The sequence below is a fragment of the Rhinichthys klamathensis genome, unplaced genomic scaffold, assembly GCF_029890125.1.
Source record: "Rhinichthys klamathensis goyatoka isolate OS25496 unplaced genomic scaffold, OSU_Roscu_1.1 h1tg000417l_1, whole genome shotgun sequence".
Classification (NCBI taxonomy): domain Eukaryota; kingdom Metazoa; phylum Chordata; class Actinopteri; order Cypriniformes; family Leuciscidae; genus Rhinichthys; species Rhinichthys klamathensis.
In genome coordinates, this window is record NW_026606915.1 from 246623 (window position 1) to 271014 (window position 24392).

At 36.8% G+C, this 24392-nt stretch overlaps 2 protein-coding genes across 2 annotated transcripts; one reads left to right on the top strand and one right to left on the bottom strand.

Moving 5' to 3' along the window:
- Positions 1 to 8379: 8379 nt before the first annotated feature.
- On the bottom strand, positions 8380 to 14421 carry LOC130070739 (carotenoid-cleaving dioxygenase, mitochondrial-like). The gene is made up of 12 exons (XM_056235238.1): positions 14352 to 14421; positions 13462 to 13633; positions 13154 to 13365; positions 12855 to 12970; positions 12675 to 12777; positions 12240 to 12371; positions 11866 to 12011; positions 11605 to 11775; positions 11364 to 11498; positions 11093 to 11275; positions 10890 to 11000; positions 8380 to 8533 (listed from the first exon to the last, which is right to left on the bottom strand). Exons 1-12 carry the CDS (start codon positions 14389 to 14391, stop codon positions 8417 to 8419), a joined length of 1638 nt encoding a protein of 545 aa, XP_056091213.1. The 5' UTR covers positions 14392 to 14421; the 3' UTR covers positions 8380 to 8416.
- Positions 14422 to 20040: 5619 nt separating this feature from the next.
- Positions 20041 to 24129, top strand: ela3l (elastase 3 like). Its single transcript, XM_056235253.1, has 8 exons — positions 20041 to 20160; positions 20274 to 20362; positions 20675 to 20772; positions 20929 to 21057; positions 21665 to 21801; positions 21982 to 22127; positions 23345 to 23497; positions 24070 to 24129. Exons 1-8 carry the CDS (start codon positions 20088 to 20090, stop codon positions 24085 to 24087), a joined length of 843 nt encoding a protein of 280 aa, XP_056091228.1. The 5' UTR covers positions 20041 to 20087; the 3' UTR covers positions 24088 to 24129.
- Positions 24130 to 24392: the final 263 nt, after the last annotated feature.

Sequence of the window (24392 nt, forward strand, 5' to 3'; positions counted from 1 at the left end):
TTGGAATTACTTGCCATCAATTTGGAAATTGGAGGAACGTCTGAGAATTACATATTTATGGTCTTTTTAATGCAAATGGGTATGTGCCTTGAGTTTTGTAGTTCATGATTTCCCCATACATTTTTGGATCCAATGTTGGAATGTGCCAGCAAGAATAAAAATTCAGGAGACAATGTTGTGTGGTCATCTCCCCAATTTAGAACACCATTTATTAATATGGGTAATTTATTCATTTAATTAGTGCCCTCTGAAATTGAATTAATTATGATTAGACTGTTATGTTGCACCCATAGCCTTTATCTTGCATGTCAAAAATAATAATAAAGGTAGTAATAGCAATATATGGTTTTATTCATATTTATTTCATTATTTTTATTTCATACAGGGAACAAAAGGTGTCACCTGAAAATGTGTTTCCCTTGTGACAATAATGTGAGGAACTCTTTTTCTCACAAATACACGTGTGTATTTTGGTGACATTAAACTCATTGTTAATATATTTGTATATTGTTTACAAAGTTGTATATCATAAACCTGTCATCTCTGACGTTTTGCAATCTTTATAAATAATAATAAGACAATAATATGAGGCATTGAGTTTGGATGTCAACATGGACACATAAGGCGATTTGTATGGGCACAATTCAACTGAATATATTCAGACATAATACAAAAACTATGAACAAGTGCGAAGTTAATTAAATTAATTCAAAGAAATATGATTGGAGTGCGAGAACCATTTTATTATGCTGCAGTGTAGCAAGACATTTAAATGTTGCGCCAATGCTTTTGGCCTTTTTCGCTTTCCGTACAGAATCAGAATCCTCAGAATCGATAACAAAGAATAACCCATAGACAGTAAAAAAAAGAATAACCCATAGATACTAGAGATGGGCTCTGGAGATACTATATGATGTACAGGGCACATAGGAATAACCAGCGACTTCCTGTTCCTTACAAAGTTTTTTTTTCACATTCTCTCACATTCTCAAATTTTCACACAGATCACATTTGTTACAATTTGCCGAAAAAAGAAATTGAACGTGTAATACAAAAATCATTTAGTTAGGCTACAGTTCACGCTTTCATAAAGAATAATAAAAAATAAAATAAACATGAAAAATAAATAGGCTAAATATACATCCGCCAATAGAGAATTGAAACAAATATCACATAAGTAACAAATAATCTGTATAAAAATTACAAACAACAAAAGTACACAGCCAGAGTATCAGACAGTAAATATCAGTTAAATTAAAGTTAACTTAGATAAATATTGCATACATTTTGATGCTGGTTTACCATCTAATCCAGAAATACAGTCTATATAATTTTTTAAGTCAAGTTTAAAAACATTGAAAAGAGGTTTGTTCTTCATAAATTTAAATTTATAAATAAAGAATTTTCCAAGCAAAATAAATAAGTTGACTATATATTGTACAGAGGAGTTTCAGTCAGAAAAGTAAAAGAAGATGTCAAAATTAGATAAGTTTTGCCTTTTCAGTGTATAAAATTATACCTCTTCCTTACACATGGCAACATATAACATTAAGTTACAGATATGCGAATGATGCGTTTTCTGTGGGGCTTTAAGGAGAACATTCATAACATTATCCTTTGAATAAGAAGGGCAACTTATGCAACAGTTCCTGTGAGGTTGAATTCTGAGTTTGATGTTTATATATAAGAATAACACACTTTTCATACTTGAAATATATAACCCTAGGCCATTCTAAATCCAGGGTAAAGGGAATCCTGGGTTTTCTCGATTCACGTTTCACATTGCTCATAATTTACCAGGGGTTAACAGTTAATCATATTTGTACGCAGCCGTTTCACACTGTACATTCCTAAACCCGGCTTAACATCCTTATTTGTATATTTGCGGTGTCAGTGTCATTGATTGGACAAACGCATGGGTAGCCTACTCTGGGTTCGGGCCGAATACCGAGCCTGGAGCCCTCTCCTTGGACAGCACGCCAAACACACATTTATTCTATCTGACTTATTTGTTTGTGTGAACTCGTGAAAAGCAGTCATAACCCCGCTAGTATTAAGGGGCTGTTTACACCATTTTTAACTAAAAACGGAAAACTTTTAATGGCCACTCATTTATATGACAAATGAGTCCTGAAAACAGTCCTGAAAACGCAAACTTCTGAAAACGATACTGTTATCGTCTCAACGTAAATGACAAAAAAAAATGCAAATCTGTGAAAACAGTGATGGCATGCGAATGCGTATTACGTGTTTAGTCTATGCATGTCTAAGGCCGTCTAATTCGATCCAATGGCGGTATTCGATTAGAGGTAAAGGTCTCACGTGTGTTCCGTCTTTTCTCATGGCAAAGGGATTTTTAATTAAATGCAATACATTTTATCTTATGTATTAACTCGTTATTTCATCTGACTCCATAAATAAAAAGGTTTTTCAATGATATCTGTGCATCATTAAATATACGTGAATGTTTGATTATTCCTTTTAACTCTATAATGAAAATAAAGTCAAAGTCTGTTAGAATAATCAAATATAACAATTTATTATGTCAGGTAAATGTATTATTGCAATTTCATAATCAATTGAAAGATAATCAATGCAAACTGTTCTAGAACAGAGGAAAATCTTTTACCCGACATTATGAAATGAATGCTGAGTCTCGGCGACTCAGCATTCACGGGCTGATCTGAGATACAGAAAGGCCCTGATCCTTCCGCTGCATTTCATTATATAGCCAGACCTCATTTCATATGTAAACATGAGTTTACAGTGGAAATTTACTGTGTTCACCCCCCAGACTTACTGGGGGTAGAAGTTGGCCATTTGCTAACAGTGGGGATTTGCATTCAGGAATTTACACCTTTTTGGGGGGTAGGACCATGCCTAGAGACCACATTCCTTTGTGTGCCAGTTATCCCTAAACTCTTAAAAACCTTACCTTTTGTTACTTATTTGGAAATGGGACACTTGTACCAGTCGCACTGAGACATCTCAAATAATACTAAACACATGTATAAAACTGTATGATAATTGTTCACATTAAAACCATAGAGATTCTTGTGTGAGTTTGGGTGATCTCTGCAAGAGTGGGGGATGCGGGGAAGAAGTGTGTGTGTGAGATGTTCAAATGTTAATTTGCAGCAAGGTCCTTCGGTTGAAGATCTCTTCAACCATTTTTTTCAGTCTTACACATGCGTGCTTGAATGTTTATGTGCGCAGTCTTTCTTTTCAAAGTTACATCGACCAACTACTTGCCTGGCATGCATAATACAGCATTTCTAGTTGTTTTGCGGATCCGTGTGAACGGGGGGCGTTTTTTGATAACGTTGTCATCTGTACAAAAAACAAACTTCTCCGTTTTTAGTACATCATTGACGTGTAAACGCACCCTAAATCACAATTGTGGAACTTTCCTTTACGCGAGGTTAAAAGCGGTGATTAGAACGGCGATAACCCGGGGTTAAGGGTAGTGTGAAAAACCCTTTAAATTTATGTTTATTTTTTAATCCTAAAGTACAAGACATACATGACCATCCTGGGGCCTGTTTCAGAAAGGAGGTTAAGTGAAAACTCTGAGTAGGTTAACCCTGAAATGAGGGAAACTCTGGGTTTTCCGTTTTTAGAATGGGAGGTATGTCAAACCTGAGAAAGCAGAGTAAGTCAAGCCCGTTTCTGAAAGAGAGGTAACTTATACTCAGAGTCAGTTACCATGGTAACTAACTCTGTGAACCTAACCTGGTCGGGAGCAGGTTTTCTTCAGTAAACCTATAGTTTATTTCAGTCTCCTCCCCTTTTTTAAAGAGGAAGCGGAGTTTAAACACCTCATTCATTCTTTCGGTATTTATTCATTGCTGTTTTTACTGTTTTTTTTCTATTTTTTTAATAAGATAAAGTCTAAATAACATCTTAACTGGCAACTGAAAATACAGTAGTTTAGAGTTACATCATGTAATTCTAAACAAATTCTACAGAATTAAACTGTGGCATTTACAGAAAAACTGTTTATTCATCCCCATCGTCCTGTGAAGATTAAAATTTGATTGAGTAAACTTTATAATACTATTTGTCATAATTTTTGGTGTATTGAGTACTTACAACTGCCTGGGGTTCTGTTGGGACAGGAGGCTCCAAAAGACAGATATTACCATCAGAATCTGTTGGGACCAACAAAAAACCCAACCCAAAGTAAAGTAAAATAAAATAAATGGAAATATCAAAAATAGCCTATATAAAGAATAACAACACATATGTAGACCTCTTAAATCTTATGAAGGCCCTTGAATCCTGGGGAGTGATTGGCTCTGATGAAGTCCCTCCAGGAATTCCCTCAGCCATTGGCCTTCCAGCATTCAGGCTCATCTCCTCTGCATTTGTGGAGGTGGTGCAGGTCTCCCCCCCCCCACCCCCCGTTTTGCAAGCCTCTGCCTTCTTTCTGTTGGCTGAGTTGTATGAGAATGAACATTTAATTGTGTGAAAACAGAATTAGACCTATGTCAAAAATGCTGCTGCACTGCTATATGCTGGATGCTATTTAGTTATTTAATATGTCAAATGTTTGTAAAGTCAGGTAGCCTACACCCATGATATGCTCAAGCCTTACCTGATTGAATTATGTTTTTATAATTCATTTTCAGCTGCTTTTAATGCCTGCAGGATTGCACCTACATGAAAATTAAAATTAGGTTGAATAACATAGGCTACTGTTCTTCCAGTTTCACCTCTAATATTATAACAGTTGGGTAAGTTACTCTAAAATAGTTATTAATTACTAACTAGAAATGACATCTTCAACAGTGTAATTAGATTAATGTAATAATTTCTATCTCTGGAAAGTATACTTATTACTAATTACTAAATCCCATATCAACATCAACCACTTGAACAATATAAGGAAACTGCACTTTAATGCTTTCAAATTAACAATATACAATTGCATGAATTATTCTTGAATTGACTAAATGTGTAGAGAGAGAAGGTAACATTAAAAATATATGTATGTTAAATCCACTATTGTTTTAAACAGAATTGTTCTATAGTCTATGCAGTATTTAATGCAATTACATCAGATTTTACTTTAAATTACAGAAGAATTTAGAGTAATCCCTTTAATTGAATTACTGTATTTAGATTACTTGGTAATTAATTACACCCAACACTGTATAACAGTAATTAAAATGTAAACTTAAGCATTGACTCGAGCAACTATTTTCTCGCAAGCTAAAACAGTTCTGCTGGTGAGAAATATGCAGACTTTTTTTGTCTGGCGTTGTTGCCATGGTGCCTCATAATATCTGCGCTCCATTGATAATGGCTTTTTTATTGTGGTGCACGCGCTTAACTCAGAGTCAGTCAACTTAGAGTTTCCCATCTCAGGGTAAGTCAACTCAGAGTTCAAGTTTTAACTCAGAGTTGGTTGAACCTCCTTATTGAAACGGGCCCCTGCTGCAACTGCTTTGTCTCTGGGCAACAGATGAACAGTGTTTGTATGTGTATTGTATTCAGATGTCATATTAAATGTTCAGCCGAAATCAGATATATTTGTGTAATTGCAGTTAAGATCTACATCTTAACGTAAAACAAACTTGATTGCAATGGTAATGTGTTTAGAGAAAATGCTTTGCTTAAATGTGTTTTTTACATAAAAATGTTCAAAGGGAAGACGTGCTCATTTTGATTCTTTAGAGAGTTGTCATAAAACACAAGCTGGGGCCTAAATGTGTTATGACTTTCCGTCTGACAACCATCTTACTTTTATGTCATACAAAGTAGGCCTACATAAATACACAGCATATAAAGTCTGAGGAGTGCTCAGTGCATTCAAAGGTGTGATATCCTATTGCTGAAATTTCTGACCCTAAAAAACAAAAAGAATGCAGACACGGGTCAATCTTGCTGCCCTCGTTTCCCTGAAAACTTACCATCTGCTGTGCTGAACACAAACTTGACCACAGGTTATACCCAAGTACATCTGTTATAACTTTATATTCATCAACGAATCCTAAAAAAAAGTAGGCCTATCAATGTTTCCACAGCACAACTGTTTTCAATATTGATGGTATAATAAATATTTCCTGAACACTAAATCAACATACAGGTCCTTCTCAAAAAATTAGCATATTGTGATAAAGTTCATTATTTTCCATAATGTAATGATAAAAATTAAACTTTCATATATTTTAGATTCATTGCACACCAACTGAAATATTTCAGGTCTTTTATTGTTTTAATACTGAGGAATTTTGGCATACAGCTCATGAAAACCCAAAATTCCTGTCTCAAAAAATTAGCATATCATGAAAAGGGTCTCTAAACAAGCTATTAACCTAATCATCTGAATCAACTAATTAACTCTAAACACCTGCAAAAGATTCCTGAGGCTTTTAAACACTCCCAGCCTGTTTCATTACTCAAAACCGCAATCATGGGTAAGACTGCCGACCTGACTGCTGTCCAGAAGGCCATCATTGACACCCTCAAGCAAGAGGGTAAGACAGAAAGAAATTTCTGAACAAATAGGCTGTTCCCAGAGTGCTGTATCAAGGCACCTCAGTGGGAAGTCTGTGGGAAGGAAAAAGTGTGTCAAAAAACGCTGCACAACGAGAAGAGGTGACCGGACCCTGAGGAAGATTGTGGAGAAGGACCGATTCCAGACCTTGGGGGACCTGCGGAAGCAGTGGACTGAGTCTGGAGTAGAAACATCCAGAGCCACCGTGCACAGGCGTGTGCAGGAAATGGGCTACAGGTGCCGCATTCCCCAGGTCAAGCCACTTTTGAACCAGAAACAGCGGCAGAAGCGCCTGACCTGGGCTACAGAGAAGCAGCACTGGACTGTTGCTCAGTTTTGCATGTCATTCGGAAATCAAGGTGCCAGAGTCTGGAGGAAGACTGGGGAGAAGGAAATGCCAAAATGCCTGAAGTCCAGTGTCAAGTACCCACAGTCAGTGATGGTCTGGGGTGCCATGTCAGCTGCTGGTGTTGGTGCACTGTGTTTTATCAAGGGCAGGGTCAATGCAGCTAGCTATCAGGAGATTTTGGAGCACTTCATGCTTCCATCTGCTGAAAAGCTTTATGGAGATGAAGATTTCATTTTTCAGCACGACCTGGCACCTGCTCACAGTGACAAAACCACTGGTAAATGGTTTACTGACCATGGTATTACTGTGCTCAATTGGCCTGCCAACTCTCCTGACCTGAACCCCATAGAGAATCTGTGGGATATTGTGAAGAGAAAGTTGAGAGACGCAAGACCCAACACTCTGGATGAGCTTAAGGCCGCTATCGAAGCATCCTGGGCCTCCATAACACCTCAGCAGTGCCACAGGCTGATTGCCTCCATGCCACGCCGCATTGAAGCAGTCATTTCTGCAAAAGGATTCCCGACCAAGTATTGACTATTGAGTGCATAACTGAACATAATTATTTGAAGGTTGACTTTTTTTTTTTATTAAAAACACTTCTTTTATTGGTCGGATGAAATATGCTAATTTTTTGAGACATGATTTTGGCATACAGCTCATGAAAACCCAAAATTCCTCAGTATTAAAACAATAAAAGACTTGAAATATTTCAGTTGGTGTGCAATGAGTCTAAAATATATGAAAGTTTAATTTTTATCATTACATTATGGAAAATAATTAACTTTATCACAATATGCTAATTTTTTGAGAAGGACCTGTATTAGAAGGATTTCTGAAGGATCATGTGACACTGAAGACTGAAGTAATGATGTTGAAAATTCAGCTCGGCAATAGCCAGAAATCATGAATGTGTAAAATACTAAATCAGCTATTCTATTTACAATTTTATTTTGACAATTTTGAATAACCGATGACAGACCAAGCAGAATCCCAGTAAAAAAAGATTTAGGCCTATCTGAGAAGTAAAATTATTCTATGACTTGCATGCATATGAATATTTACATTTAATTGCCATATTTTAAATTAAGATATGTCGTAATAGAAACACTGTGAAATCAAATCAAATGATTAACCTATAGGTTTTAATAAAAGCGAGAGGTCATTTTACCCCAAGCGTAAAATGTCCATGAGCTTTCCCCCGTCAGTATTAAGATTTTTGGTTCATTATAATTAATGCAAAGTGTATAACTTTAATTTGTAACTGGAAACCACTTTTAGTTTATTAATAATTTTAAAACACATTTACACCTTCACTTTTTTAATGGTCCTGATGCATGAATTAAATCTTATAACATAGCATGTCAGCTTTTTAAAAGTTTTTAATGTCAGATTCAAATACACAGAATACACATAATAAAAAAAGATTAATTTGATACAAAAATTACAAAGATTACATGGCTGACTCATACTGCATGCAAGTTCTTGCAGGTCTCACATATTTCAAAATAGTTTGTAGAATGGTTCCACTCTTACGAGTTGACTGAAGTTGTTGATTTTCTATTTTAGCTCATCTCATTGAAGAGTCCATGAGTGCCAAATGGGATGTCCACTGGAACTTCTGCTCGTCCAAGCTCTGTGAAGGTCTTGGCATCAAGGACAAGGAGGAAACTGCTCTTTTTCTAAAGAGAGTTAAATAACATTATCAGGCATGTCATAACTGAAATTTTACAGTGAACTCTGACATGTAAAGAGGTAAAAGAAATCGTATCATTTATCTTATATGACTTATGTATGACTAAATTTCTTCAACAAAATTCAGCCCCTTAGCTCTCCAGAGCATTTGTCAAAAAGGAAACTAAATCCTAAAACTGCCAGCAGCCATCACCGGGCCAAGCCCTTCCAATGGCTCAATGAGCTTAAAATACTTTGGTTTTTAAAAGTTACTTTTAAAGTTTTTAAATGTCCTATAGTTTTCATGAAGGGTGGTATGTTGTAGAAATACAAAACCCTTTCAGTTTTTTGAAAGTCAGGAAGGTTATTACTGATACCATCCTAAGATGTTGATATATGTAAATTCTTAAAAAAAGATGTTGTCAGAACATTGGTAAAACGATTCATGTAAAAATAGTTTAAACACAAATTTAAACAAACTTTTGTTTGGAAATTCTGTAGTTAAGCATAATGTATCATAGAGATGTCAGACTATTATTTGTTATTTTTAAATGACAGAAAACAACAGCTTCAATAGAGAGCCAAACAAATTCTTGAATGTATTTGACAAATCATTTCACCATATATGGGATTCGAACCCCCAACTTTCTGGTCAAGTCTTCATTGCCTATCACCAGGCGCCACTCAGAAGACATGCATTCATCTGGCTGCCGAGGTTTAGTAGTTCAAGTGAAAATTAACTAAAAATGAAGATTTCGTATATAAATGCACCACATGTTATATTTAATAAATTCAGATTAGATTATTCTCAGAAAGAAGCAATGTCTGCAACAGATGCAGCTTCTTGCAACATTTCAGGAAACAGTGCCTCTTGCATTTTGGGCACGTGCCACGCAGGATTCGAACCCACGGCCTGAAAGTTCAGGGCTTGTGGCATTACAGATTGCGCCACACAGTTGACACTGATTCACCAGGCTGCCGAGGAAAGCTTTCAGTGTGAGAATGAGCACACCAAAGCAGTACTTGGCATGTTAACTAGATTATCATGCTAAACTAACTTAAATGTTAACATAGCTTATGGTTAACCTGATAGCTGAAGAGCCACATTAGAAAGAGTGGCAACTGGTTAGCATGATAACCAGTTAGCATGCTAAGCTAACATAAGACAACAAATACAGGCGGTCAACTTTGGAGAGATATTTCTCAGGAATGGTATATCAAAAATCCATTCAGTCATTTCTGTGTGGTTCAGTCCAAAGATCATCTGATCAGATTTTGGACAAAAATTGCAGGAGGAGTAGCAATTTATTTCAGTCATGTCAGTTTATGACAGTCACATTCATGGAAAATGACACATCGTCAGAATCGGCATAAGCCAGGAAATGAAACGACACAGAGAAAACAATATTTGGACAATGTTTTCAAAAGTTACAAGTGTTTTTTTCAAAAATGTCTCTGGAATACTAGGTGGCACTGTGTTCAATCTTCCCAGGTACCTTCAGGACATGCTGTTGATGATCCCTATCTAATTTTGTGCCTATGTCAAATCATTTTTAAAATATATAGCAATTTATGACAAAATCTAAAATGGCGGACCGATGGGTTGTCCAATCTTAGCATAATCGTTATGCATGGATTCAGCATGATACAAGGAATCCATAGACATCACGATTTTCTGACAAACTGTTCAAAAGTTATTAGCAAAAATAGTTGTTTTTCATATCTCATGACCTGTAGCTGGTGCGGTTACCACTTTGTTCGATTGATCAAAGTTTGATTGGTTCAGACTTGGATTGATCAAAGTCTGAGCCAATTTTTGGTCGATATCTTTAAGTTCATGACATCATAACTTTTGAACAATGACGAATAAAGAAATTCAGTTTCGTCATGTTTGTGCAGCTAGGTCCAAAGATCATTTGTAGCGAAAAAATTGCCACTACTGTAATGGGTGGAGTCTTAAATGTAAGATGTTTAGCGTGATCAGCATGATGAAAGGAATCAGATGTACTAAGTTTCATTTTTCTAGATCAAAAGATTAAAAAGTTATAACTGTTTCAGTTAACTGTTATTGTATAACTGTTATTTTTGGCACTATAGAGTTAGTCCTAGATACCCCAAAGTTGGTCAGATTTCTATTCATTACCATCACTACAACTGTACCAATTTTCATTATTTTCCTACTTACGGTTCATAGGGCAGTCAAAGACTCCCATTGGGGAGGAATAATAAAGACAATCAACAATTCCAATAGTGCCTACAGCCGCTTCGGGGCCTGGCCCCTATAAGAAGTCTTAATATTAATATGTCACAAGAGAAAGCCAATGGAGCTAGATTACAAGCGTATGATGACACCATGAAACTCACCTCTCTTGGTGTAATGACCACAGACATGACCACACCATCGTCCTCATCCTTAGCATCAGGTGCTGGAACAAACACTGGTTCTGATGGGAACAAACCAACATGGCGCCACACCTACATACAACAAAGCAGATCAAACATTATATTCCCAAATGAAATGAACCGTCATAAATCTCAAATAAAAGTATTTTCATTTAAGATGGTACCTTTAGCTTCTTTCCTTCTAGATCCATCTTAAGCAAAGAGTCACCAAACAGGTGTCCAAAGCCACAGGCGTAGAAATAGCGGTAAGGTCGAGCATTGTAGTAAGTGTAGTTTATCTGTGGAAACTCAAGACCACCGTACTGCAACAGGTCATCATTGTAGAGATCTTCATGGGTGAGGAACACCTATTACCAAAGAGAAATAACTTTTATTGATATCTATTAATATAATTTTTTTCCAGTCCCCCCCTCTCTCCACATCTTGTTCACTTACACCAGTTATAGTCTTCACAGCAGAGGCAGTGGTGTACGGCAAATTGATGAGGTTGTGGTCATTGGGCTCCTCTTCCATAACGTCCAGAGGCAGTACATATCGCCGTGGCAAGATTGTACCCAATGAATTGAAGAACTGGAAAAGCCAATAGACATGTTGCATTAAAGTTACTTTTTGATGAAACTGAAAGAGGTGTCAACATTATCGCAATTTGTCATGTACTGGATTGTGAAGGTATTACCTTGTCAAGTTCTTCCCCGGATGCTCGACGAAGGTTCTCCATCGTGTAGTCAGCCATCACATTCCCATCATCTCCACAGCACATGTCCATAATCAAATATCCATTATCCTCATATGCATTAATCTGGTGCAGGGTGAACATGGCACTGCTGTAGTATTTTGTCTTGATGAGCTGCAGGGATATAAACAGAGGTGAAGTGGCAGAAATACACAGTGCCCACAATTAGATGTCAGTATGATGTTGTTATAGACTCTGCCTTGCCTGGCCAGTGCGTCTGTCTGCCACATGGAAGATGGTGTCTAGATCCGGGTTCCAGGACATGACTTTATTAATGCTCCTTCCAGCAATTTTAAGCAGGTCTAGCTGGATCGCCTGCTCAATGAAGACTATGTAATTCTCCGACAAGACTGCAAACAGTTGGGTAAAAAATTAACAAACTGCAAAAAAAAACAAAAAAATGAATTGTTTTCCATCTGTTTGTTGCAGGAGATAATATACTTGACACATATAATCTCCACGAACAAACGTGTGGCCCACATTTCCAACCCTATGTAAATAGATGCAAAATAATTCTCATAAGATTATATATGGATAAAGAAGCAGAAAGGCAAATTAGATTAACAAATTGTTTTTACCAAAACTGTGGTAGTATGATGGTTTTCTGGGGTTAGAAGCAGGAATAGAGCAAAGAATCTCAGCACCAGACAGATCAGCAATATCGTTCGTTCCTTCAACTGGTGGTACTCGGAGGATATGGTAGAAGAAGCCTTTGAGAAAAGAAATAGAAGGTGAAGTGCCTTTTTTGTTGTTAAAATATTTTCTTATATCCCAGAATAATAAAGAAAAATATACAAGCCATTTCTATGTTGATTTCCTTAAAAGTGTGGCACTGTGGTGCTGTCAAAACAGGCATTCATGTGTTTGGGGAAACATTCATGTGTTTGGGGAAGGGAATATTTGTTTGACAATTGGCAGATGGTCAAAGAGATTCAGTTTGAATTTTTGCAATTCTGTGTGGTCTGAAATAATTTACAAAAAGGAGCCATTAAGGGTTTATATCTGCATCCCACCTTTTTGATTGCATGAATTTCCCAAGTTGTAAGTCGCTCCTTCACTGTCATAATGTGGATGAGCTGTTGCTGCATTAATTGCAATATATTTCGACCAATCCACCTTTCAAAAAACAAAATCACATACAGATAAGTGGCTATCTCATTTAATTTCTGTATCTGTGAAACATTGTCATATACCTTCTCTTTGGTTTCCAGGCTCACAGGGTCGATTCTGCGCATGAAGTTGGTCTCTGTGCTTACGTAAAAATCTCCATTGTACTTAACAAAGCTCACTATTGCATTGTCAGTTGCCTCTGTTAATCAAACACAACTGATGATTAGAATGGGTTCAGATGAAGGTTTTGTAGTAATTGCATTAACTTTGACAAGTACTGTACTTGTGCTTTTTGATCTTATCTTTATAGATAGGCCTGCAGTGTTCTGTCTAAATTTCTGATCAGGTACGCATGCCACTTTCACCTCCAACTGATGCTTACTTGGAATCTGAAAACGTGAAAAGAACCGAGCGAAGAAGTTCTTGCATGGGTCAGGTGTTGCTAGGGTGCCAAATTCAGACACCACAATTCGGTTGTTCTCTGCGTTCTGTACATAAGAGTCACTGCGCAAAAACCGGCTGCTGTAGGTCACCTGACCATCTTTAATGTGGAAACGATGCATCAAGGCCATGCCGTCAAACCAGTGGGTGAATCTAAGGAGGAAGAGATGAAGCCAAATAAGCAAAGAAAACAACCAGATGAAAATAAATTGATCTTGCTGTGATTATAGCAATATGTTGCCCTCTTACTTGCTTTCACCAAACTCAAATTTGCCAGGTCCATTCCTAAGGAAGCTGCCAGTGACCCAGGAGGGAATTTGACCCTTAATAACTGTACTGATGGGGTCTGGGGTCTCCTCTACAGAGCTCACAAGAGGACCAATGAACTCCAGACCACTGGCAGATGGCCGTTTTTTGTTAGCTGAGAAGAAATCACACCATAACAAATCATGAGAGATGTGACACAGACAATGTGGTGGATGATTAGACTGTGCAGAGTTCTGGAGGACATGAGCTAATAAAGAACAATTGTATCTTACTTTAATCATAAACTGAATGAAATGCATTAGTGAATGTAAAAAAATAAAGTGTTGCAAAACTCAAGTTGCTTTTGATTATCTCTTCTGTGTGTGTTGCCTTAAATATCCCCTAACCTTGATCCACCAACCATGATGCTATACCTCATGTACTGTAGAACATCACTAGCTTTCAAAGTACAGGATTTTATAGACTCGAAGGAATAGTTCCGCTTTAGAGCCCGGTCTTTAAATAAAGTCTTGTTGAATGAATGCTGGTTTGGCACAATCTATTTATGCAACACAGTCCCTTTTGACCAAATGGCAACAGGAACAAGAAGAGAATTAGCTAGCTTAGCCTATATGGACAAGGCACATTTGACTGATTTATAAATGAATAAATTCCATGGATCTCTTAAAAACGATCAGACAACAGTTGGTGCTGTCTAGTCTATCAGTTTAAATTTGCTTATCTTAGTACAATTTCTAACAAAAAAAGTTATGGCTTGACAAAATACAATGTGCATCCATCCATGTGGCAAAACCTTAAATAAAGGCCCGAGAGATGATGATTACATAACACACTGAGATGAGACTATAGTAGTAGAGCATAGAAAGACTTACCTGGCACTTTATACACTGGATCCTGTGCAGGCTTAGACATGACTTTGGCTGTTAAGATTCTTGATCTTAATAATATATGAAACACTAAGAACAAGTAGAACAGACAGACAATGAGATTCTAACAATACAATACCGTCTTATAAACACATGCCAGGGTGGGATGGGCTAAATCTAAAGCAAACAGGACTTTGTCAGAGCCATTGTGCCACATCGTGTGCCACCGTTCAGAGTTGACAAATTAAATGTTTATCTGCTGCTTTATTTATTCCTCTTGATAAAGATGAAATATGAATTTAGTTTCATTTATGTAGGCCCTATATCACAGTTAAAAGTGATTTTGGCAGTGTAATGGCAGTCTTTAATACCAGCCTTCTTTTCTGCCATCTAACGAGAGACATAGATATTTAATAGTTTTTACATTAGATCATGTTCTACAAATTTATGACTATTTATACACAGGAATAGGAAGAACTAATACTTTCCAACAGACACAAATATAATGTTTATAAATTCAAAGCTTTTAAACTGCTAATTTCCACTGCTAAACTCCAAATTTGAACATTCTGATACTTAGGGAAAACAGACTAAAATTACAATGTCATGCCAACATACAACATTAAGTTACAGATAACATGAGATAACAAAAGCCTTAACCTGATCAGCAGTAGGGTGACGCAACAAAAGCATAACAATCAGAGACTCATGATCTTCTTGTTATCTTCTCCTTGACAGACTTCTTGGTTGTCAAACCTGTCCTGGAGGACCACCAACACTGCAAGTTCTTCTTTGTCTCCCTAATCAAACACACCTGATTCAACTCATCAGCTGGGTTATCAACTTATCACATGGGTTAATGAGCTGATGAGTTGAATAAGGTGTGTTTGATTAGGGAGACAAAGGAACCGTGCAGTGTTGGGGGTCCTCCAGGACAGGTTTGAGAACCACTGATCTAAATGATTTAATCATCTCAATGTAGGATGATTAGTTTTCTTCAGGGCTTCCCGAGTTGGAGATTTATGTTCAAAGAAATAGCAGTGGGTTAATAAAAGTGAATAAAGTGCAAATATTTTTTAATATCTTTCATTTCCATATTTCAAACCCAGTGGACACATTAAACATTCAAATCCATATCAAAGCATTAATAAATGTTATCAAGTTTGCATTAATTTCAGGAAGCAAAGAGAAAATATTAATCTGTCAAAAAACAACAACAAAAGCAGTCTCAACATTTTTCTCTTCAAACACTTATAAACTGAAGACATTTTTAAAGATTATTTTGTTGCATAACCATTGTTTTTGATAACAGCTGTGCATCATTGCATCGAGTCAACCAACTGCACGAAACAGGCATTTCAACCCAGGATGAACAAACTACAGTACATTCCATAGTTCCTGTGAATTTGGGGGTTTTGCTCCAGAAACTGCGTTTTTAATGTAAACCCACAAGTTTTCAATGGGGTTGAGGTCAGGGGATTGAGCTGGACAGTGGCCACTCAATTACCTCAATCCTTTAGTTAGTTTAGTTGTGTGTTTGGGGTCGTTGTATTGTTGAAACACCCATTTCAGGGGCATTTTCTCTTCGGCATATAGAACAACATAATCTCTTCAAGTATTATGTTGTGTACCATGAGTGCAGCAGGCGTAATGATATGACGCAGCGCCTGAAAATAGGCTACCTTCCGTCAACACAACGGAACTATTTTCAGGCGCTGCGTCATATCATTACGCCTGCTGCACTCATGGTACGGCAGTAAAGTTTCTTGATTACTACGCAGGAATGAGAGTATAGTTCCTAGCCATATCAGCCTAGAAAATAGCAACTTTACATTTTCCGTCGGTCTTATTGCACGATGTAACTACAGAAGAGTCAAGTTTTAAATAGGAAAAATATCAAAACTCTTTGGTCATTTTTTTTTTAGAAATGCTAATGGTCTTGTCCACTTCAATGATGTATGCTAAGCTATGCTAAAAGTGGTACCGCCAGAACCGGAGATCGGCTGAATGGATTCAAAAACGGTAAAACTAAACAGTTTAACTCTGGGGGAGTTGTAAAATGAGCCTATTTCCAAAAAAAAAGTGGAGTATCCCTTTAAATTGTCATGTTATTTTAATGGGCTATATGCACCATAGACAGTAAAAGAAATGGACACAGCGACCCCGTTGATTTCAACGGAGAGAGTTGAAGCCCAACATGGGCACTCACTTCCTGATAGCCAAGCGTTCTGCGCAGGCTCAAACTGAGTTTGACGACGTAGTTGTCACGTGAGCAACCGTTCTGACCTTCTAGTAGCTGTGCCAGGACAAATCTGAATTGAAATCTGAAACAAATCTGTTGTTGAAATATTTTGTCCCGTTGCTTTTATGAACTCTCTATCTATGGGCATCTCACTTGACTTTATGCCTCCATGTCCACCTGATTGCCTCATAGACAGTAAACAATTGCCTACGAGCTTCTACTTCTGTCTATACGGTAATTTCTCTACAGTGCGACAGAGCGTCCCGTGGTTATGACGCAATCGTTAGCCTATTTTTACAAGAATGGCTTCTACGGGGCCATAACGTAAGATACAAAGTAATGGAGCCTTTTATACATTGTCATGTTTCTTTAGAAATAAATAATGGACAAATGGAGTCTTTGGACGCCTCAGATGTAAAGTTATTCACTGTCAAAGTGATGCCAAAATGAATGGGAGTCAATGGGATGCTAACAGCAGGTGATAGCCAGCTACAATGGCGGCCCCCGGAGGCAGCTTCAACTTCCGGCTGATGGATTACCCCCTTGATATGCACGCATAACTTCCGCGTTTGATGCAAGGATGCTCTTGCGTTTCCGGGTGGGGAGATTTAAAGCGGAGGAAAACCGAGGAAAATGGGATTATGGCAGAGTCTTCAAAATTTACTGTCCTCTCGTCTTTGAAACGAAACTTTAATACGTTTAGATGTAATTTTATATATAGTTATGTGTATTTAATATAATAAACAAAAAAGCATAAACAAAACGAGGAGTGTCTGTTTTGTCTGTTTTTGTGACTAACGTTTCTTTAGTATAGCAATAGAGTATAAAAACCAATATAAATTCTCGGTATAGCATTGGACTCTACGATCGGCGGAAGTAATCCAGCATCCTTAGACCTTCACCGGAAATACCGCCGTGCATAGAGCCCATTTAAGTGTTTGTTTCCCAGTAGATGAAAGCAATCGTCCACTAAATATTGTCATGTTATCACAATGAATGTAGATTTTCTTTAAAGTAAACTTTTATATAAAATAGCAACATTTTATGTAATGTACAAATTTAAATTATTACAAATTGAGGAAAAATACCAAAAATAATATACAATAATTTTTTTTTTTAAAAAATGGTGTGTCTGCACAATGATAATATGGTTGTTTAAAAAACATTTATGTTACAAAATCTCATTTTACTGGTTGTTGTTTTTTACGTTAAAATATTTAAGGGAAAGATGTGCTTTTTTTCAATCAATGGTTGATTCAATGCATGATTAAATAGAGAGTTATTGGCCCAAATGCGTTTTTATGATATGATGACTTTCAGTCTGACAATGACAGAGGAACCATCAAACCCTCTTACTTTCATGTCATACAAAGTACATAAATACACAGCATATAAAGTCTGAGGAGTGCTCAGTGGGTTCAAAGGTGCAATATTATTTGCTGAATTTTCTGACCCAAAAAAAGAAATTGAGATACGGGTCAATCTTGCTGTTAACCTCGTTTCCCTGAGAACTTACCATCTGCTGTGCTGAACACTTTCAAACCTGACCGCAGGTTATACCTACTGTACATTTAAATGAAACATTGTTCACAGCGGCTAAGAGGGGGTTAACAACATATATTAGAACAACATATGTTACAACTTGGGGAAAATAGAGATTAATTTACACTACAGTTCAAAGGATTGGGGCCAGTAATTAAAAAAAGAGAAATTAATAGTTTTATTTAGCAAGGATGCATTAAATTGATCATAACTGACAGTAAAGACATTTATAATGTTACCAAAAATATATTTCATATCAATGCTGCTCTTTTGAACTTTCTATCCATCACAGAATCCTGAAAAAAAATTGTATCAAGGTTTCCACAAAAATATTAAGCAGCACAACTGTTTTCAATATTGATAATAATAAGAAATTCAGCTTTGCCATCACAGGAATAAATGTCCATTTAAAATCATATTAAAATAAAAAACTATTATTTTAAATTGTAAATATTATATATTATATAAATATTTCACAATATTACTGTTTTTACTAAAAAATCCGACCCCAATTTTTTTAACGATATTGTATATAGCGAATTGCCCCAGTTATTTATTACATACATTTTATTAATCTTTATTAACATTTTAAACATTGCCCAGAAAAAAAAAGACAATTTAGGAAACTCACACCCACTGACTTGACAAGTTATTTCCTTCCAAATGATGCTCTCTTTCTAATGTAAATGCTATATTGTATGCTAAAGACTGTATGTTAATATATATAAATTAGTTTACCTCAGGTTGTGTTCAGGTCATTTTTACCCAGAGAGGATTTTCTTTTTCCCAAAAAGGCTAGTAAACGTTATCGCATAATACTAAAACTTACTGACTTTACTCAGTCAGGGTATAAATACTTCCCCCATTGTTTTTCCCACCACCATCACCTTCACATTCTTGTTGATCTGAGCTTATGCACCGCAGTTTTCGACCTAATATTCTGTACAATTTATCACACTAGTGTGCTTTAATGTTTAACCAGGAAGTTTGTTCTGTATACTTTTTTTTATCTTACACAAAATGGCTCAAATTCACACGTTGTGTTCCCGGTGACCGGGAATGACCGACCTATAAAAAAAAAAAAGCTAATAGCCTAAATCTCTTGTTATGCTATATTATCACAAAATGTTGGATTCAATCTTTTTTTCAACTTGTTTTTTTTTTCTTCAGGTTTTGTATTTATTTTTTGAAGCTGACTGATTGTAGGCCTCATTGATCTGAGGATAAAGGTCATCCCTGTGAAAAAGAAAGCCTGTACACTCAAAATAGTTTGTTTGTGTACAGTACATGAACGTGTGTGTGTGTCTGTGTGCACTATAGCACGAGTGTGTATGTATCCACGCATGCACATCCGAGGCCTTTTCAATATTTTCTGATCGGGAACACCATAAATGTGACTTTGTAGTTTGTACCATTTTGTACAAAATAAAAGCATTTCAAAACAAACTTAGTTAAACATTAAAACACAGTAGTTTGATAAACAGTGACTTTTTTCCCCCAAATTTTGTTGAATATTGACGAAATGTATCCACAAATAATGATTTTTTTCACTCAAAAACTGAGGTGCATACAGTAAGCTCAGATCCGTGATCAATCAGTTCAAAATAGAAATACAAAACCTGTGCTAATTGAAATACAAGTTGACAAAAAGATTGAATCCAATATTTGGTGATAATATAGCATAGAGAGCGATTTACGAGCAATTTTCAAAAGGCTGGTTATTTTTGACAGGGAACACAAAAGGGGTTACGTGTTTTAAACACAGCACAAGGGTTAAGTGAACTGAGTCAAGACAGAGGTTTAAGCATGAAGGCCATGTGAATGGATTCATGGAAAGCAGCTGTTCAGAAACTGATAGGTTTTTCCAGGCAAAACTGGTGGAATGATTCATGCAGCACCTATTTCATAATTTTGTGTGGCCAATGTGACATCACTAATAAAGAGTTTAAAAGTGGGCAATGCCAGTGCTCGGGCAGCTGACCGGAGTCAACATGTTCGCCCTCATCCTAGCATCAGTGCTCATCGCTAGCGGTAAGAAGTCTGCACACCTGAACAGAAGTGGTCAGGAGACTTAGACTTAGTATCCTGCAACATAATGATTACAGATGTTGTTGTAAAGGTTTTATTCTGAATTTCTACTGCAGCCTTTGGGTGTGGAAAACCACCCATTGAGCCTCTCATCACTCGTGTGGTCAATGGAGAGGAAGCCAGACCCCACAGCTGGCCATGGCAGGTATGTAGCACCATTTTGTCTGCCTTTATTTCTCATTTCCTCTCGTTACTACCTCCGTCTCACAAATAGCCAGCCTCAGATTTACTATCCACACTTTGCCTTTGCATCTGTTCCCTCCCTTTCATTTCATTTACATTATAAAGCAATTTACAACATTCAAGGCTTACATTTCATCAGTTCATGCATTCCCTGGGAATCAAACCCCTGATTTTGGCATTGCTAGTACAAAGGTCTACTGTTTTAACAGTATCTAAATTATATTTGTATGTTTAACATAATAGTACCATGCTTAATTATGTTTCCCATGATTAGATCTCTCTGCAGTATCAGAGCGGTAGCTCATGGTATCACACTTGTGGTGGATCTATCATTGCCGAAAACTGGGTGATGACTGCTGCTCACTGCATCAGGTACAGTATAAGAGTCCAATCCAGTGTTCATCTAATATATTAATCTCTGGTCAGTGCAGAATCCAATTCATTTTCAAATGTGTTAAATGTTTTGAACATGAGGAATTCAATAGCTTTCAACTGGATTTTAACCATCATGCATTTTCTCTCCTGTAGTTCTGGGCGCAACTACAGGGTGCATGTTGGTAAGCATGACCTGTCCGCATATGAGGACGGCTCAACGACCATCAGTGCTCAGAAGATCATTGTACATGAGAAATGGAACTCCATGTCTGTGGCTCTTGGGTAAGTATTTGTAGATCTTTACATAAATTCTGTCATATTTCATTTTAAGGAATAGAAAGGTAACATGTCTGGTCAATACGTTGATCGAATTCACGGATTTTAAACTCACTGAAATACTTAATTAGGTTATTAGAGCAAGTATTTTTGTATAAAGACCACATACTGTAAAACTGACCGTTTTTAAAATGACAGGCAAACAATTTTCAAAATATTTCTATCCACTTTATTTTTAAATGATGTTGCTTAATATGGCAAACGGTTTTCATATTTTTATTTATCAATCATAAACACATTGGTTTGAGCAGTGAATAATTTACTGTTTACTGCACTTTGTTATTCTTATAGTTATATAGTGGCCAATGAATCGGAAGGTTCACACATTAAGAAAAAATAGCTTACTTCGGCGTTGATAAATAAGGTGGATTATAAAAATCACGTTATTATAAAAAACTTAAATCAGTTTATATACAGTACAGTCATCAAGTCATATATATGGCTTCACATCCCAGTCCTACTCACCCTGTCGGGTTTATTTTGTGACACTGACTGTGGACATCAACACAGTGAGTGTAAACAACAGCTCTCACTTGTGATTGTGCTTATTCAGAAATGACATTGCCCTGATCAAGTTGTCCCAGCCTGTGACACTGAGTGACACTGTGCATCTGGGCTGCATTCCTCCTGCTGGCTCCGGCCTCCCAAACAACTACCCTTGCTACATTACAGGCTGGGGAAGAATCTCCAGTAAGTGCTTGTGTGCACACACGACCTGACATAGCCTACACACATGTAATAATTTTTGGAATATTCCTAAAGCATAAAACAAACCTGACCCTGTAAAACAAACCCTTGCCATGTTTTAGTGTTTATGTGAGATAATCTGTACAGAACAGTATTAATAAACATACTTTGGTTGTGTCCCAGCTGGAGGCTCTCTTCCTGACAGACTGCAACAAGCACTGATGCCCGCTGTGGATCACGCTACCTGCTCCAGGTCTGACTGGTGGGGCTCCACCGTCAAGGAATCTATGGTCTGCGCTGGGGGAGACGGCGTTGTCGCTGGCTGCAATGTGAGTAAAGTTATTCGGTCTGTGTTCAGAAACAAGTATCTTGTGTAGAGCTGTACAACGATGACAACGATTCACCAGTGTCTATTAAACTTTTACAAAAAAATCACACCGGAACATTCAAATTTGCGTTGGTGCTGGCTGACCCAGAGAGAGCAGTTGTATGAATGAAACAGCTTCACAAACAGTCTTTTCAACATCACAATATCGTTATTTCTGTGTTACAAATATTAATTTATCACAAAAGTACTGGGATAAAAGTTTAATAGTTTGACCAATAAACACTGATGTCTATGGATTTGATCAAAATCGAACAAAATCACCAAGTAGGCCTAACTTCAAATAACGATTTTGTCGATTACGCCACCAGATAGCGACAAATGACTCAAAAAAGACTATTTTTTTGTCATAGAATCATTAATTTAAGAGAATCATTAAAAATACGGATTCATCCAGTAATGAAACCAGGCCTATTGATGGGTCATTGAATCATTCATTCAAACCAATTAAAAAAAAAACATCCACTCAGATTAATTGAACATTTTAAATAGACTGCAGCAATAAACATTTTGTCAGAACAATTTTGTTTAGTTGTCGGTTCAGAATCGTGGGAGAATCGTGATCTCTATTTGAAAAAAAAAAAGTTAAATTGTGATTCTCAATTTATCCATCGTGCAGCTCTAATCTTGTCCCACTTCATTTGTGAGACATCTGAAGTTTATAGAGTAGCTAACTTAACGCAACTAATTTAAGCAATATCCCTCGAGCAAAAGAGCCACGTTGTTCCAAATTTGCTTTCATACAATAGTGCAGTAAACCAACAGTTAATATTGAGAAACTTACATTTTAGACACAATGTCGCCACTTTTCTGTTTTGGCTCCGTCAACAAATAAAATTCCAAACGAAGCCACAAAAGCTACCGCGTGTTGTTTTGTTACTGAATGATTCAGTGACAGTGTTTTAAACGAATCGGTTGAATTAATTATTTAAATTCGTCTTTCACACACGTAGGTCATTGGGCTATTATGCGATTTTAATCGCGTCCAAATCTGCCAAGTCTGTGTTTTCTCACACAACCTCTGTAAAAAATTCCAGCCCAAATGACCTGTTTTTCGGCAAACTGATGTTAGTCCTGTCCGAATCTCAATGTTTCTGTGTGTGAGGGACAATATATGACAATTAATTAGTTAGTAAATTGCTTTTTTTTGTGAACATGCAGGGTGACTCTGGCGGTCCTCTGAACTGTAAGAACACTGGCGGCATCTGGGAGGTGCACGGTATTGCCAGCTTCGTTTCTGGTTTGGGCTGTAACACCGTTAGGAAGCCTACTGTTTTCACCCGTGTGTCCTCTTTCAATGACTGGATCGACAAGGTACACTATAATGCTTTTGGAGAAATAATGTATTCACAACACTGTGTACGATTTAATGGATAATATGCATGCATTACATTTTTAGTTAAACTAGCCTACAGTTCTTTAAAGGGACAGTTCACCCAAAAAAATCATTCTGTCATAATTTAGCTATACTTACCCTCAAGTTGTTTTAAACCTGTATGAGTTTCTTTCTTCTGTTAAACGCAAAAGATGATATTTAGAAGAATGTCGGTAACCAGACAGTTAGCGGTAACCGTTGACTTCCATAGTATTTTTTTTTTCCCTACAATGGAAGTCAATGGCTACGGTCAACTGTCTGGTTACAGACATTCTTCAAAGTATCTTCTTTTCTGTTTGAGAGAAGAAAGAAACTCATACAGGTTTGGAACAAATTGAGGGTGAGTAAATGATGACAACATTTTCATTTTTGGCTGAACTATCCCTTTAAGTTCTGTCTAAAGCCATTATGGTTAACAAATCCCTGAGCTTTGGAAATGACCCAAAGAAATTTAGAGAGATTTGCATTAGATGAATTAATTAGATTTCCTTTTTCTCTTTGCTCATTGAAGGTCATGATGAACAATTAAGACGGACCAAGGAAGCTGACCTTATTTGAATTCCAAAAAAAACAACCCACCAAGAAAACATTAAATAAATACATAATGGTTCAACAAGGGATCAACTTCTTCCATCAGTTTTTTTCCCTTACCCAGTCTCCCACACTGATTCAATACAAACTGCCAAATGCTTGCCAAAATATTAATCTATACTCCAATTAGCTGATTGAACGCATCTTCTGATTAAGCACCTGAGAGTTTAAGGAAGGCAGCTATGTTGCATCTATGTCAAACATGATGAATGCAGCAGATATGAATGTCATAAAGATTGCAGT

Coding starts and splice junctions, on each gene's coding strand:
- LOC130070739 (XM_056235238.1), bottom strand. CDS start 14,391: ATGTCTAAGCCTGCACAGGATCCAGTGTATAAAGTGCCAG. Junction 11,499..11,604: donor CCGGGGAAGAACTTGACAAG/GTAATACCTTCA, acceptor TGGCTTTTCCAG/TTCTTCAATTCATTGGGTAC. Junction 11,276..11,363: donor CTGTGAAGACTATAACTGGT/GTAAGTGAACAA, acceptor CTTTGGTAATAG/GTGTTCCTCACCCATGAAGA.
- ela3l (XM_056235253.1), top strand. CDS start 20,088: ATGCCAGTGCTCGGGCAGCTGACCGGAGTCAACATGTTCGCCCTCATC. Junction 21,802..21,981: donor AGGCTGGGGAAGAATCTCCA/GTAAGTGCTTGT, acceptor GTTGTGTCCCAG/CTGGAGGCTCTCTTCCTGAC. Junction 22,128..23,344: donor GCGTTGTCGCTGGCTGCAAT/GTGAGTAAAGTT, acceptor GTGAACATGCAG/GGTGACTCTGGCGGTCCTCT.